The following is a 12,478-nucleotide window of genomic DNA, read 5'->3' as shown; positions in this document are numbered from 1 at the left end:
CAAAAAATGTCTTAGTCCATTCAAAGCTGAAAATTTACTGTGATGGTCTGTCATCCTCAGGTAATGCCTGAAAGGTATACGTGTTTGAGGTGTGAGAGGAAGAGGTGGAAGGGAGGAGTAGTGCCACACTGATCTCATTGTATTGTGTGTATGCATGCAGCTGGTGTATTCCACTGAACGGTCTGAAAGCAATCCAAAGGCATACAACATGAAGCAGTTACTGTTCAGGTTTTGCTGATGGAAAAAGTAAGACAGTGAGTCATCAAATTACTATTCTTGAAGTCACACATTCAGGACAGAAAGATAGGAAAGAACCTGTGTTTCTTAACTGCTGTTCCTCTCCTATCATGAGATCATGATAAATGCAAGGGGAGCCAGGAAATTATTGCCACCACATACATAAATAATATAAAATAGTATGTATCATTCCATATGCTATGGTCATACCACCACAGTAAGTATGAACAGCTACACTAAGAAATGTTTTAGTATGTCTTGGAATCTGATAGTACTCCCAAAGGGGAGGAAATATTCTCTCTGAAGAGAAATTCTGAATTTTTCTTGGTACTCTGTATTCTGAACCAATTGCTTGGCAGTATTGCCAGGGAAGTGATTTCAACTTACAACCCTTTCCTTCTATAAGTATGTGAATATTCTCAGTGAAGAAATCACCATTTATTCTGCAAAATTATGTTTCACTGAGGGGATGATTCCCAGCTGGGAACCTTTGCAATAGCTCAGCCCAGAGCTTCCGCCTCAAAGGTTGGGCAATGTGCTGTTACTAATCCAGTTCTAACCTGGATAAATTTTCACATCTAAAAATAGCTTCCTTGGCTCCATAAGGCACATTTTTGGTTGGGCTGACATAGCTAAAGCACAATGCAGAGTAGACAGAATCATGATAATTTCACCTCTCTAGGGATGCACTTCAAAGGGATGGCATTTCTGTATTACTGAGATTCTTCTGGATAAAGAAATCAAATTCACACCTATTTGGTCCTTTGGAAGGAAGGATGTGAGAACCTGTGTGGGTCAAATGCTAGTTCATTAGAGTCCTCCAGTTCCTCACTTTTGCAATATGGGATCTGTTCAACCTGTGTTATGGGGGCTATTCTGGAATTAGCAGGTACATAAAAGGAAAGCAGAGGCATCACCTTGTCACGATACATATTTGAACAATGCTAGCACAGGACTGCCCAGAGCCTTGATGGAGACCTTGTAAGTACCACCAAATAGCAGCAGCAGGTGTGTGACTGGTGTGTTCACACCTGTCCCTCTAGTAAGGAATTGCCTTATGTATGTTTAGGAAGGCAGTTAGCTGTGAACTGAAGTATCTGTGAAGTAAGTCTAAAGGTAACAGTAAAATACAATGCCATTATTTTGGTATTTCTCATACCAAGTTGCAATTTTGATGTAGTAACATCATATTATGAGTAAAATCCTGTAGCATTTGGGTGCCTTATTTTGACTCTGAATAAATTCTCAATTGTGGTGACTCTTCTATAATACATCAAAAAGGCAGTTTTAAGTCTTTTATATAAACTCATCCCCCAGCAATGCATTGAAAAACTTGGGTCTTTCTACTTAAAAGATACAGGAAGTGAAAAATATTCTCTCTGATTCCAACTTTAGATCTTGCCTTTGAGACTTCACACTTCTTACATACAATAAATAAAAGAAGGGGTGAGAGCAGACAGAGGACAGACTTCAAGTATTCATAGTGCTTGCAAGCAAGCACAGTGAATTAAAATAATCAAAGCAGAAGTCAAATGGAGGAGCCAACTGTGGTGGCAAGCACAGCCTTATACTTGCCCAGTATTTTTGCCCATGGGCTATCAAAGTCTGAGGGGAACTTCTTCAAAAGAATCAAGCCATCCTTCCCAGGAGAAGGGCAGTAATTATATTTAGAAGAGTAAAACTTGAAAGACTTTTGAAATATTTCAAAACTTATCTGTCCTCTTTTAGTAATAGTTGTTCATTTTTTCTTTACTTGGAAGACAGTTGGAGGCAAAATCAGCTATTGGAAGAAAGGGCAACTGCAAACATGACCTTGAAATTTGAAAGAGTTCATCAGAGCCTAGGAAGACACTATTGCCTAGAGTTTATACTGTGGGTAGTTATTAGTTGCATCTTTAACACCACTTTCTGTAATTTTGGTGGATAAAAGTGAATGAATAATGGTATTAGAGGTACAGGTTTTTCAAAGAGTTTTGTTTTTCAGCAGAAAGACATCATAAAACACAAACTCACATGTTGTTGGTCTGTTAATAGTAAAAGGAGCAAGATAGATTCTGGACTGATGTGAGTTGGCATAGTTTCATTGGCTTACATGTTACTTTAACAATTTGAACAAATTGAGGATCTAGCTATCGGTTTTGAGGTAATGAAACACAATAAAATGCCTGGGCACTGTAAAAAAATACTCCAAGAAGAATTTGTACTGCTGGATTTGAAAACCATTAAGACAGGAGGAGGAAACCTGTTGGGTTGGAGATGTTTGTTTCTGAACCTCTAATACATTAGCTGTAGCAGGGTTCATCAGAGTGTTTGTATGCCTGATATATTTGTGTAGGTCTTTTTTCCTTAAATAACTGAGAAATAATATTTTTAGAAATCCTTTTTCTATCTGATTTCTTACTACATTATGTTCCCTGTTGCTACCAATTTATTGCTAAGCCTATTTCTAGTTAGTATGGTCTTATGTTTCATCTTAGTAGTGCTTTGAACTAATAATTGTATCTGAAGAGAGTCTGGAAGGTTAATAATGTTGTGACCACAGTTGAAGTTTATATATGCTTCTTTTCATCTTCCTTACCTAGATGAATATTTAATTTGCAAAAGAAATATTCCAAGTGACATTTTACCTCTTTCCAATTTTTTTACTAGAAAATATACAGCCTCCTCTTCTGCCACATCCTTTTTACTCACTGGCTTACTGTCAGGAAGCCCAGAGAAAAAAAGAAAAAGAAGCATGCTTGAGTGTAGTAATACTAATGCATATTATGTCAGCTGATAGAGAGGACTGTGCAGCATTAAGTGTTTCACATCACAGGTTAGTTTTATAAGGAACTGCAGTACCTTAAAACTGCAGTGTTTCTTTTATATATATTGGAAAACATAGGCTTGAGTTCAATAGGTATTAAGACAAAGTAAATGTTTTACCTGTAACTAGAAGCCAAAGTACCCCGTTAGTAAAATCATATTAATTGCCACTTAGTTAAAATCAAAACAAACAAACACACACACACGCCCCGAAAACCAAAGGCCAAAAATCACGAACAAAACTTGCAGCAGCTCTGGAAACAAAGGTAGGGTTGACAAGTGGCTCTGGCATCTCTTGGAGTGTATCCAAGCCACAGATAGATTCCATCATGCAGACGTATTGAAGACAATTCATGTTTTTCTTTAAGAATAATATTTAGCAATTATTTTTCACTACTTTTTTCAGACAGTGTTCCTTGTGTTTAATTGGATAATGCAAAGGAAAAACATGAGAATACTGGATGGTAGCTAAACTCATAGGTTGGACCAGCTGCATCTAGATGCTCTTTCAGATTTGGTAGCTCAAAACAGTTTCTTTGGACAGCTTTAGTGAAATTCAAACTGAAATTGTTTAAGAAGTGGTAAAACTATTACTTCATTTTCTGGCACGTAAAAGAGAACAACAAAACACTTGGTGAAGGAATATGTGTCTTCTTACCTATCAACCCAGCTTTCCCATGATGTAATTTATATAATTCCTCTCCATTGTGAATGCAGCTATTAATCCTATCCTGCTGACTTACTTTTCTGGAAGGTGGCTCAGCTGAAGCAAATATTAGACCAACAAGCAAATAATTTCAAGGAGTCACTGAAGAAATATAATCTACAGTCCAACAAAGAAAAAGAGAAGCTTTTGCAGGATCTTCAAAACACCATTAAAGAAAACCAGAATGTTAAACTGCAGCTGGAGGCATCACATCAAAAAGTCTTAAAAATGTTGGAGAAAAGCAAAAATCAGGAACTCAAGGTCAGTTTATGTTGCAGTTTTGTGTAGCTGTGCTGCTGAGATAGCTAGTAATGTACTAGGGTGAAAAAAAAGATGGTGGGATAAACAGTATTAGCTAGAGCCAATTGTTAAAACCTCAGTTATCTCCAGTTATCTTAATAATGAGTTGCCATTGTTGCACATAACAGGTGACTCTGGGATTTTGAAACCTCATGAGTTTTGGGTTCGGATTTTTGGTTTTAATTTTCACATTTGAACTTAGACCACAGTGTGAATAAAATATTTTCATAAAATAATATAGCCTACACTCTACGGTTAGGCTGTGATGAATTCAAGCTCCTTGTCCTGGGATGGCTAAGATAGAGCTAATTTTATGTTCTAGCACCTGATGTAGTGCCATGTTTGGGAGTTAGGATGAGAGCAGTGCTGGTAACACACTGATGTTTTTAGTTATTGCCCAGCAGACAAGGACTTTTCAGTTGTTTGTATTGCCCTGCTAACAAGAAGGTGGGGAGGCACCCAGGAAGGTGGGCGGCACCCAAGAAGCCAGGACAGGTGACCCAAGCTGACCAAAGGGGCTATTCCATACTAATTATGTCATGCTCAGCGTAAGGGGAGCTGGGTGGAGGTGTGCACAGCTCCAGGACTTGCAGTTTGTGGATGGTCCAGCTTCGGGATGGCTCTGAGCTGTATGGTCTGAGTTGCATGGTTCAGTGAGAAACTGCATTTGTGTATCACCAGTTTTGTGTGGGTTTTGGTTTTCTTTTCCCCTTCCCCTTTACATTAAATATCCTGTGGTGATGAAGATAAAAGTTCTGCAGTGACAGACCAGATTCACCCTATCATTAAAAGTAAAAATAGGTGATAAGTAGGCTCCAACTAGTTTGTTTTCTGAGGGGTTGTCTTGTTTACAGGAGACAGAAGAACGTTTGAAAAAGGAATTCAATGAGTCTTTCAAGACCCAACATGAGTCTCATAGGCTGGAAATACAAACCTTGGAAGAGAAAGCAAAGAAAGGATTGCATGATGAACTTGACCAGATACAGAAGCAGCAGAATCTCTTGCTAGGTATAATGTCTCATGTCATGCACAGCTCCTACTGCTTGGTTATATGCTGAGAAACATTGACTTTCTTCCCATTTGTTTTCTTTCCTTCCATCTTCTGGGAACTTGAGTCTTTGTGAATCTCCTTTTCCATACCCAGGAATTGCAGCAGTACAGTTTTAGTATTCCTTGTTAACCTAGTTCTCAACTGTCAGAAGCAGAATGTTGCTGGGAGAGTAGTCTAGTGTACAAAATTCAAGTATGCTATCTCAGGTATATTAAATTTGAGTGTTGTACTTAGCATATATTACTTTCCTTTTTTTTTTCTGTGATGTGAAGAATTATTACATGTGGTTCCAGTCTGTTCTGCTGAGTTCAGCAGTGGAGATCAGCTGTTCCATATGTATTATCTAGTCAGTGTAGAAAGTTCATTAAAGCGTTCAGAATTAAACAGAACTCTGCATTAGGACGACCCATAATATCTCTGGGTTTGCACTCAGATTATTAACGTTCATCTAGAAGAAGATTTTTAATTTAAAAATGAATACTTTGAAAGTAAGTACAAACTGGATTATCTTTTTTTTCAGTAATTCAGATTTGCTAGGAAGATTTGTTACTCTGTAAAGTTTATATATTCAATAGAGAACAAGAAAATTTGTTATGAAAAGAAAATGTATGGAGATGAGAAACAGGAAAATTTCTTTCTCCTTTTACTTGACCCATCCTGAAACTTGTACCAAATATACACAAAAGTTGCAGAATATGACAGATCTGCTTACCTAAGCATTGTACTTCCCTAACACAGGGGAGTACAGAGGTAATGGGCATAAACCTGAATATAGGAAGTCCCACCTAAACATGGGGAGGAACTTCTTTACTGTGAGGGTGGCAGAGCACTGGAATAGGCTGTCAAGGGAAGTTGTGGAGTCTCCATCTCTGGACATACTCAGAACCCACCTGCCTGCGATCCTGTGCAGCCTGGTCAGGTGATCCTGCTCTGGCAGGGGTGTTGGTCTCTGGAGGCCCCTTCCAAACCCCTGTCATTCTCTGACTGCGACTCTGTAACACAACCAGAGGTGTCCCCAGCCTACATTATGGCCCTTTATACAACATGAGTGGACTTAACAGGAAGCCCAGGTTTGCTCCAGTTCAAGGTCAGAAGAAGCAATTACAGTGGTTTAGTTTGCAAAACAACTGCCACAGAACTACCTCTCTGATTTTGATGTTGAATCATTGCTATTGTGGTTCATATCTTCTTACTATTGCTCAACCAAGTTACTTCTCTAGTAGTAAGAAGCCATTATACTTAATGGCAAAGGAGTTGAGGGCAAAACAAATGTATTAATATATTCATCTATGTTGTCTATATCTACCTTCCCCATCCAGCTGGCCTCTGACTGACTTAATGATTGTCTAATTGTTACTAGGATCTCTAAGGGTGGAACTCTCTGAGCAACAGACATTGTGCACTAATCTTAAGAAACAAATAGAAGAGCTCCAAATGGAGCTGTGGAGTGTGAAGACACTGAAGAAGCAACAGGCAAGAACCTAGTTCCTACTTTGTTGACATATGGTGTTTCGTGAAAGCAGTAGTACCAAATTTCTCTCTTCATAGAGAATATCACAGAATCACAAGGTTGGAAAAGACCTTTAAGATCATCAAGTCCAACCATTCCCATCCTATGCTAAACCATATCCCTGAGCACCTCATCTACCCTTTTTTAAGACACATCCAGGGAAGGTGACTCAACCCCCTCCCTGGGCAGCCTGTTCCAGGCCCTGACAACTCTTTCAGTGAAAAATTTTTTCCTAACATCTAATCTGTCCCTGCCCTGGCACAGCTTCATGCCATTGCCCCTTGTTCTGTCTCCTGTCACCTGGCTGCAGAGACCATTGCTCACCTCTCTACAACCTCCCTTCAGGTAGTTGTGGGTGGCGAGAAGGTCTCCCCTCAGCCTCCTCTTCTCCAGGCTGAACACCCCCAGCTCCCTCAGCCGCTCCTCATAGGATTTGCCCTCCAGCCCCTTCCCCAGCCTGGTTGCCCTTCTCTGGACTCGCTCCAGGACCTCAATATTGTCCTTATGGTGGGGAGCCCAGAACTGGACCCAGCACTCACAGTGTGGCCTCACCAATGCTGAGTACGGGGGCACAATTACCTCCCTAGGCCTACTGGCCACACTATTTTTGATACAAGCCAAGATGCCATTGGCCTTCCTGGCCACCTGGGCACACTGCTGGCTCACATTCAGTCTGCAGTCAACCAACACCCCCAGGTCCTTCTCTGCCTGACATATAAAAGTGCACTGAGTCTCTTACAGAAATGGAATGGGTTTCCTTCCCTTATGTCCTTTGAGAACTTCAAAATGTTAGCATTGTTTATCATCTTTTCCCTGGGGGCAGGCTCTTTTTTTTTTTTTTTTCTTCATTTAAAGATCAGAATCTACAACACAAGCAAATGAATGATGTTAACAAAATACATTTTACAAAGACTATAAAATATATTTGGGAAGTTTTGATCACAGATTTTGTCTTGCACATAGAATTGCACACCATTCCAGTGAAATCTTCAGGTTAAATAATGAGAGGCTGTGAATAATTAAATGTGGCCTTTTTCTTAGGAAGGAAGTAGCCAGAGCCAGATCAGATCTCTTCATGATGACCTGGAAAAATGTCAGAGTGAAATTTCTGAACTCAAGAAAGAGAATTTACTTTTGAAGGACACAATGGAGCTACTCACTGCAGAGCTGGAGTCACAGAAGCAAGAAACTGCACAGGTTCAAGATAGAGAGAAACAGCACAGGTTTGCCTTAAATTTCTCCTTCATGGTGCTATCTAGAGTCAATAATGCCAGCATCAGAGGTGTACTGTATCCGATGAGTGTCAGGAACTCTCCTTTCTAAGTGCTAATTTTAGAGATAATGTTTTGTAAAAGCAGTAGTTCTTTTCACATTTATCTCCAGCCATAATAAAAGCTGTCAGGGCACAGGAAAGGCTGACTTGTGGTCTTGGCTGTCTTTGTAGAAGGGGGACACGTAGAAGGTGGACGCAGGCTTGGAACATGTGTGGCACTGTAGTAATTGCACTCTTCCCATTTGCATACAGAAAAAAGTGCAGGATTTAGCCTTCCCATGGGAGACAAGGCTGGGGTTCTCTGCCCTGTTTGGCTGTTGAATCCTTTAAAATTTGTGGCTGATCATACTTAACACATACCCTTTCCAGAGAGATTGAGGATCTGGTGCATATATACCTCTCAGTTAATTTCTGCAGTGGTGCAGAATGTATGTCCCTAGCTACTCAAGCTGTATATATAAAAGGATTTCTGAAGAGTATACCCTTAAAGGAATCTTTAAAATTATGCCCTATATAGTCTAGAGAAAAGCACTCAGGGGATGCAGTGTCTCTCAGCAGACTGTCAGAGTGGCCAGAGTAATTCCTTTGCTGTCTACCAGTTAGTAGATATTTAAAGAATGAGAAAGAAACCTTTTTTTTTTTTTTCATTGGCACTCTTTAGAGGAGTACTTGAAAGTGACTTTCATTTCAAGCTTTTGAAGCAAGATCAACAGAATTGCAAAACCAGAGAGTTTCATCAATGCCCTCCAGCTACCTTGAAGGAATTTAGAGCCTGTGTTCATGAAGAGAATTACTCACGTGTCAACGATGAGGTCTAAAAGGCTTCAAATGCTAGAGCTGCTGGGCTGGAGGATAGTCTTTACAGAGGATAAATGGTGCAGGTCTTCTACAGTAAGCATTTGAGAAGGAAGCATTAATGGAAATTACATAAGGAGAAATCCTTTGTATAACAGGAGGTAGAACCAAAGAGCTCAAATGGTCCTGGGCACCTGATACAGTATGCTCTGAAATTAGCTCGTGGAAGATCTGGAACATTAAGTTGTAGCTCTTGTTTTGCTTTTGAAGGACCAATACATTGTGTATGGGAATAGTTACATTGGTGAGTGCAAATAAAGAGCAGCTTTTGTATCGTTACTGCAACAACAGTGACCTTGTCTTATACTATGCAGTTTCTGATTTGAAAGCTGATAGTGGCTTGTTACTGGCTTGTGCCCAAATTTTATGAGCAGTTATTTTAAATTACTATACCTCCTGTTGCCAAATAAGTGAAGCCAATAATCTGTTTGAAGTAATCATTCCCATTTCCATTCTATTGAATGGTGAGAATTCTACCTCCAGTACAGAAACCTTTTGCAAGGAGTTGGATGAGAGTTAGACAAAGGTTTCTTTTATGGGAAAAGAAAAGTCCCAGAATGGCTGTTCAGAAGGATAGCTTTTATTCTACCCTTGAAGATCCATTTCAGGATTCTCCCATTTTTACTTTTATTCTCATTCTTATTTTGTGCCAAGTGCCAAATCAGTCGCTGCCATGCCTGTTCACTAAATTCGAGGGCTTCTCCTGAAGCATTTCAGAAAGAAGTGAAATACATAGAAAATACATTAAAGAGGGAAAAAAAGAAAAGGTGAATGGAAAACTTGTGTAAAATTACAATTGTTAATCTGCTGAGTTTGCTAACTCTATTTTAATTAGTAAACAACAGAGCATAGCCTCTGCATTGATTTAGTGAAAAAGTTTATCAAAATGTTAGCAAACAAGCTAACAATGATTCTCCAACAGGTGTCTTGATTTTTGGGGTTGCTATCAGAAAGTAATTTTATGGCTAGTCTTGAAAAACTGTTAGGCATTTTTTAGTTTTGAACTGATGGTGTTAATCAAATGGCAGTATCTATCAAAATATGTTGCCTGTTAAAGACAAATGTTGCAGTTAAAGACATTCTTATAACATTTCTTATCTTAAGAAAAAAAAATTAGGTAGTATGAAATGTTTCTAATGCCATGATGTGATGAAATACAGCATCAGAGCCTCCTGTTAAAATCCCAGAGATTTCCAAATAATTTTGCATAATACAAGTGAGTTCCTATGGTACTGTATTGTTGTGTTTTACTATTAAGATTGATGTACAAATTAGTCACAGGCACGATATCAATAGCATCATTATACAGAATAGACCCTCCGTTTCCTAAAGGCTGAAGGTCAAATACTTGTCCAAATATTTTTCCTCTTCCTCAGTGTTAGTGTGGTTCTGCTTCAGACTGCAACTGGAGTGTCCAAGTCAAACCAGTAAGCAGAAGCCCAGAGCCATGCCTGGTTAACTATCTTTCTAGTTAACCCAGGTGGTAATTTATTTTGAAACTCCACAACATTCTATACTTATATGTAATACATATACAGATGATTTTTTTTTTTAAACCAACCTTGTTTTACCAGGAAGGCCTGGCTATGTCCCTGCATTTTAAGCTTGGAATTTAGAGTAGAGTCCAGGTATCTCTTGAACCTGGTCTGAGAAGGGTTTTTTTTCCAGTCTGCATTTTCTTTGGTACAGACTTAAGGAATTAGAAGAAAAGTCAAGAAAGTGGGAGTCCAGTTCAGAAGATGCACACCTTATAAGCTGTCTGCAAGACAAATTAAGCGAGAGAGAAGAGATTATCAAGCAGCTGACAGTAAGATTTCCTTTAATATGTATCTATATTTTGCAATCTCTTGGAAGGCTGCATTTAGTGTGTAATACATCGCTTCAGACTGGCACTTTTCTTTCTGTTCTGGAATACAAATTTATGTTTCCATGCCAACTTTCAACAAATAGATGTTTCCATACACATAACTCACTCTCTCCTTAGGAAGGAAGGAAATTCCAGCACTCGCTTTTAGCCAACACTGAATCTCACAGGAGTCGATCATTTTCCTTCAACCGCAATACAGGACACTTGACTCCTTCCATGAAGGTAAGATGAGCAAAGGAATTAAAATTGCAAATCATTATGTTTTATTGTGATTTAAATCATACAGATGATCAGGACAGTGATGGTGCTATTAATTTTTTCTTACAAGGTTATTCAGTAAAACTTCCCAGTAAGCCAGCCTACAGCAAGGTCCTGAGTGTAACATAAATTCAGCAGAAGTATAACTGCACATAGTTACAGGGGTTTAAGCAAGTACCAAACAGGAAAGCCTCAAAGAGCTCAGTCTTCCACTGGGATAAACACAGCCATTGCTTACAGATTTGGGAGCTGCTATTTGGGATATTGCATGCATCTAGCAACGTTATGAGTTGGGTTTGGGCTGATCAGGATTTGTCCTTTGTCAACCCAGTATGATACTGTCTATAAATAGTCATGAAAAGAAGGGAGGTCAAGCTGGTAGAAAGCTCCTAACTGAGCTCTGAGTAGCCCTGCAAAGTTAGCAGCTTTGAGGTATCTATCTAAAAACTCAAGGTCAAATACACAAATCGTTTTAATTGGAATACCTAATCCGTGGATCCTCACAGCACACAAATGGGAATTCTGAGTGCTCCCCACAAGGCATCTAAGAATGAGGTGGTGTTGCATTTTTATAGCATGAAGTGGTTAATGAAGTTTTCTTTTATGATAAAAAGCAGCAGAAGAAAACAGTTGAGGTGCCCAGTCGTGTCGTCAGCGTTCCGAATTTAGCTTCCTATGCAAAGAGCTTTTTGAGCGGTGACTTGAGATCAAAAAGAAGTGCTCCTCAAATAACAAAGTCTACAAGCTTAGATCGGAGTCCTGGCTGCCTCAGGGTGGGCTCTCCAGCAGCACAGTCCCCAGACAGCAGCGCTGCCACAAGGTATTTGTCCATTTTGCATTGACTTGTAAGATGATAAATGACTTGGTATGCAGATCTTGTAGGCAAGTCATCAGATACTTGGAAATAAACAGTGATGTAAGGTTTCTGTCATCCAGCGAGCTCCACGTGTTTAATTCTCTGCAGATAGACCCCAGACTTTACTGCAGAAGTAGGCTGTAGTCACTGCCCAGCAGAGCTCATGCTTGCAAGCCCTCCTGGTACTAAAGGAGTTGCAAACATTTAATGAAGAATGTAGTGAATAATGAACGTGGTTGTTAAAAACTTCAGGCATGTAGCAGTGGTTCTGTTAAGGATGTGTTTTCCTTCTTACTTTTGTTTCCTTGCTTTGTACATGGTAGATGCTGATGGCATACTTTTATTTTAAGAGATATTGGAATGGATGTAGGCTAGTCATTTGGAACAGTGTTTAGACACTTAAAAATTGAGACATGAAAAAAAAAAAACTTACTAGTTCGAGGTTTTCTCTCTGAAAAGTTTTTTTAAAAAACATTATTTTATAAACATGACTGAACTATCTCTTAAAGCTTAAAATATATGTAGTCAAACATTATACAGAATTGCAAAAACAAATATTTAAAAAACACAAGCCCTACTACCATAACTCAGAACAGCCAGCCTTCTCACGTAACTCCCAGATTGATTATCCTCTAAATTGTGTGCTACAGAGTTCTCTCCTTGAAGGCAGATGGTGCTGACTGCTGCCAAAGACAGTAACTCAGGACATGGGCTTGGATCCAGTTTGGCAATCCCCACATCTTTAAGATAAAAGCATCCA

At 39.2% G+C, this 12,478-nt stretch overlaps 1 protein-coding gene across 1 annotated transcript in view; it reads left to right on the top strand.

Moving 5' to 3' along the window:
* Positions 1-12,478, top strand: part of FAM184B (family with sequence similarity 184 member B) — a gene marked incomplete at its 5' end in the record, with an annotated part of 35,660 nt that overhangs the window by 22,457 nt on the left and 725 nt on the right. Inside the window, 7 exons of the mRNA XM_084266787.1 lie at positions 3,797-4,009; positions 4,903-5,056; positions 6,460-6,572; positions 7,651-7,832; positions 10,406-10,544; positions 10,722-10,826; positions 11,477-11,682. Of these exons, the coding sequence (XP_084122913.1) occupies positions 3,797-4,009; positions 4,903-5,056; positions 6,460-6,572; positions 7,651-7,832; positions 10,406-10,544; positions 10,722-10,826; positions 11,477-11,682 (1,112 nt within the window). The remainder of the gene's footprint in view (positions 1-3,796; positions 4,010-4,902; positions 5,057-6,459; positions 6,573-7,650; positions 7,833-10,405; positions 10,545-10,721; positions 10,827-11,476; positions 11,683-12,478) is intronic.

The sequence above is a fragment of the Gallinula chloropus genome (assembly GCF_964237585.1).
Source record: "Gallinula chloropus genome assembly, chromosome: 7".
NCBI lineage: Eukaryota > Metazoa > Chordata > Aves > Gruiformes > Rallidae > Gallinula > Gallinula chloropus.
This window is presented reverse-complemented; position numbering and strand designations above follow the sequence as displayed.